The sequence below is a fragment of the Camelina sativa genome, chromosome 3 (assembly GCF_000633955.1).
Source record: "Camelina sativa cultivar DH55 chromosome 3, Cs, whole genome shotgun sequence".
NCBI lineage: Eukaryota > Viridiplantae > Streptophyta > Magnoliopsida > Brassicales > Brassicaceae > Camelina > Camelina sativa.
In genome coordinates, this window is record NC_025687.1 from 26,233,264 (window position 1) to 26,236,311 (window position 3,048).

At 39.0% G+C, this 3,048-nt stretch overlaps 2 protein-coding genes across 3 annotated transcripts in view; one reads left to right on the forward strand and one right to left on the reverse strand.

The window, feature by feature from the left end:
- Positions 1-621, forward strand: part of LOC104778182 (pentatricopeptide repeat-containing protein At1g52620-like) — a 4,316-nt gene extending 3,695 nt beyond the window's left edge. Inside the window, exon 2 of the mRNA XM_010502570.2 lies at positions 83-621. Coding sequence (XP_010500872.1) covers positions 83-495 — 413 coding nt within the window. The 3' untranslated portion in view covers positions 496-621. The remainder of the gene's footprint in view (positions 1-82) is intronic.
- On the reverse strand, positions 580-2,994 carry LOC104778181 (uncharacterized protein At1g04910-like). 2 transcript variants are annotated; one of them, XM_010502568.1, is made up of 6 exons: positions 2,652-2,994; positions 2,437-2,513; positions 2,024-2,094; positions 1,812-1,900; positions 1,498-1,719; positions 580-1,399 (listed from the first exon to the last, which is right to left on the reverse strand). In XM_010502568.1, exons 1-6 carry the CDS (start codon positions 2,774-2,776, stop codon positions 667-669), a joined length of 1,317 nt encoding a protein of 438 aa, XP_010500870.1. In that variant the 5' UTR covers positions 2,777-2,994; the 3' UTR covers positions 580-666. The 2 variants fall into 2 exon arrangements, with proteins under 2 accessions (XP_010500870.1, XP_010500871.1); XM_010502569.2 differs by having other exon boundaries at positions 2,024-2,128; positions 2,652-2,702.

Below are 3,048 nucleotides of genomic sequence, written 5' to 3' on the forward strand. Positions count from 1 at the left end.
AACTGTGTACCTAATGAAGTTACCTTCAATTGTCTACTTCAGGGATTTGTGAAAAAAACATCTGAACATGTTCTTGCTGAACCAAATGATCAGGGACAAAGTTCTCTGTTTTTTGAGTTTTTCCATAGAATGAAATTAGATGGGTGGTCGGACCACGCTGCTGCTTACAATTCTGTCCTTGTTTGTCTCTGTGTGCATGGAATGGTGAAGACTGCTTGCTGGTTTCAGGATAGGATGGTGAAAAAAGGCTTCTCTCCTGATCCTGTTTCATTTGCTGCTATTTTGCATGGTTTTTGCGTGGTTGGGAACTCAAAGCAATGGTGGAACATGGACTTTTGTCATCTGGATGAAAAAGGTCTTGAAGTAGCTGTTAGGTACTCGCGAGTTTTAGAGCAACACTTACCTCAAAGAGTGACATCTGAGGTTTCAACAATTTTACATGCAATGATTGTAAAGAATGACACCAAAGACTTGAGAACTGTAGAATCTCGGTAACATAAAGACGGTTAGCTGTTGAAAGAAGACAAGAAACTTATTTCAGATTGTATACTACTTTCTTGTATTTGGAGACAGGGGGTCTCATCGGCTCTCAAAGTGTAGTACATGAACAAATTGTTGTCATTACAAATGTTGGGACAGCTCAAGAATGTAAGATAAGAAACATCATTACAGCTCAAATTCACAGAAGCAGTCCGGCAAAGCAAAACCTCTGCCAATGGCGAAATCGTTTTTATGAACTTCCCAGAGAGCTTTCGTCAATGCCACACCTTCAAGACCCTTAGAAGTGAGCTCTGCAAATGCTTTCCTACTCAGGAACAGAGTATTATGCATACGTTTATATGTTCGCATAGCTGCTACTATTTTATCCATGTTTCCAAAGTAAGTTGCCACGTATGCGTCACTGTTGATGGACACATAATAATCCAGTGCCGCTTTTGTGTTTCCATGCATTCTGGTGAAATCCTCTTGGTTAAGTAAAACAGATTTTGTGAACACATTTGTATAAACGGATGTGAATCCTTCCATCTCCATTAGACCGTCTCCAGCTGCTAAGTAAATGTTTGTGCTTGTTGGGATGTTCAGTGACTGAAGCATCAAAACTGTTTCATTAGGAGTCAGAGGGCATTTGCCTCGCTTTCTCCATATCTGAGCTAGCTCTCCAGTCCATGGCTTCCTATCAACACGAACAGCTTCAATGGCAGCGATAGATGAAGGAGAGAGGTTTGGGTATTCACATTGGCTGTATGCCACCATGTCCGGTTCAAATCTGAGGTGAAGCGCCAAGAAGGGTTTGGGAATAGCATCTAAAAGCTCGATGGCCTTCTTCTCTAAGGAACTAGTGAGGCGTATAGCCGAATAACATGCTTGACATAGAGTTGCTCTAGCATATTCGGGATACCTGAAAATGCAGTTGTATCAAAGTAGAATAGTTGAGAAACTTGAAATGTTTAGAAATAGCAAGTACAAAGACAATGTAGACTATAAAAAAAAAGGTACCTGTCCCTGCGCTGGCTCATTGCTGGTGTAAAAGAAATGTAATGATGTTCCAACAAAGATGGAAGAACACTCTCAATGTAATCAAATTGACCCTTCCTCTTGCTACAGTCTACTTTGAATGGTTCTTTTGATCCAATATCCTTTGGCATTTCTTTTACAACTTCAATATAACCACTCATCTTTTGAATAAAGTAGTCTACATCAAAGACATCTGCAAATCCACTGCACAAATAATTATCACTGATTACTTATCTTCCTTGATCAAATCAACAATGAACAATCAAAGCTTTGATCTCAAGAAAAACCGGGAGTACCTTGACTCGTTCCAGTAGGCAGCTACTTCAAACTTTGGCAGAACAAGTGTAGCATTCAACAAACGGGCAATCCCAACTCCGTCGCACAACTGCAAGCAGCATCACATGATCAGATGATTTATTTCCTAAGGCAGATATAATGTAAGTTGAAGTCTTTGTGGATAAAACATGTGCACTGATTCATAAGATGGTCGATCCTCTGTAAAACTTACATCGCGTCTCATCTGATTCAGTCCACCATAGCAATCAACGCGGATATATCCATTAGTTTTAGCGGGTAGAGCTGCAGGATTTGAACAAAAAACCAAAGCAGTTGTCTGCAATGAAAAGACCGATCACAAAGTTCAGAGAAGTAAAACTTACTACAAGCAATCTAGCCTTCAACCCAACTACAAAGTCTTTCTCTTTTCAGATCAAAGCCAAGATTTTCTTAGTGAAATTGATTAAAATCAGATTCAAGTGGCTAAACATTTTAGAACTAACTACTGATTTACACCAACTTCACCTCATCCCAAGCAATATAATAACCTCACATCAGATTATAATCCATCACAGAATCTTTCAACAGAGCAAAACAAAAAAGTGAAATCTTTAACTAATAAAAGCTTAGGAGAAGAGTGCATACGAGTGAGGTGTCCTTGTAACCACCATTTGCAAGGTCTCCATTCCATTATCCTCTTGACACTCCATATATCAGAACCCCTGAAGCAGAGGACACAACTCAAATTTAAACTTTGGAAGTTTCTATTCGATTAAACATCTGACTTCTTCCCAAATACAGTAACCATGTGATACGATTCGAAGCAGTAATATGTGGAAATTGTAAAGATGAATACTTACACTGATGAACCGGAAGGAAACGGAATCTGCAGAATATGTGGCGACGGAGATAGAAGTATAACGACGAGGAGAAGCGAAAAAGTTAAAACGAAGACGAACAGTGGTTTCACCGAAGATCCAATCATTTCATTAGGTTTTTGAAATTGCAACTTCAGATCGAAGCTGTCTCAGATCTATCTATATAAAGCTCCACACTCACAACCGTCGTCGGTGGCAAAAATTAACTCTGTTTCATCAGAGAAGAAACCACAGAGGAAGAAGGAGAACAAAAATATAAACTTTAAACCTTCTGGTTCGTTTAGAAGCTTTATTAAACCAAACCGGTTTGATTTTAGATTTCCAATTCCACAGATTTTTCCACAGGCAAAATCTTGAATTCATATAACTTCAAATCTTG

What these genes read in the sequence shown, in the direction of transcription:
- LOC104778181 (XM_010502568.1), bottom strand. Translation starts at nt 2,776, where the DNA reads ATGATTGGATCTTCGGTGAAACCACTGTTCGTCTTCGTTTTAACTTTT. An exon ending in TGAATCAGATGAGACGCGAT is followed by an intron (nt 1,901 to 2,023) that starts GTAAGTTTTACA and finishes TGCTGCTTGCAG; the next exon opens with TTGTGCGACGGAGTTGGGAT. An exon ending in ATGAGCCAGCGCAGGGACAG is followed by an intron (nt 1,400 to 1,497) that starts GTACCTTTTTTT and finishes CTGCATTTTCAG; the next exon opens with GTATCCCGAATATGCTAGAG.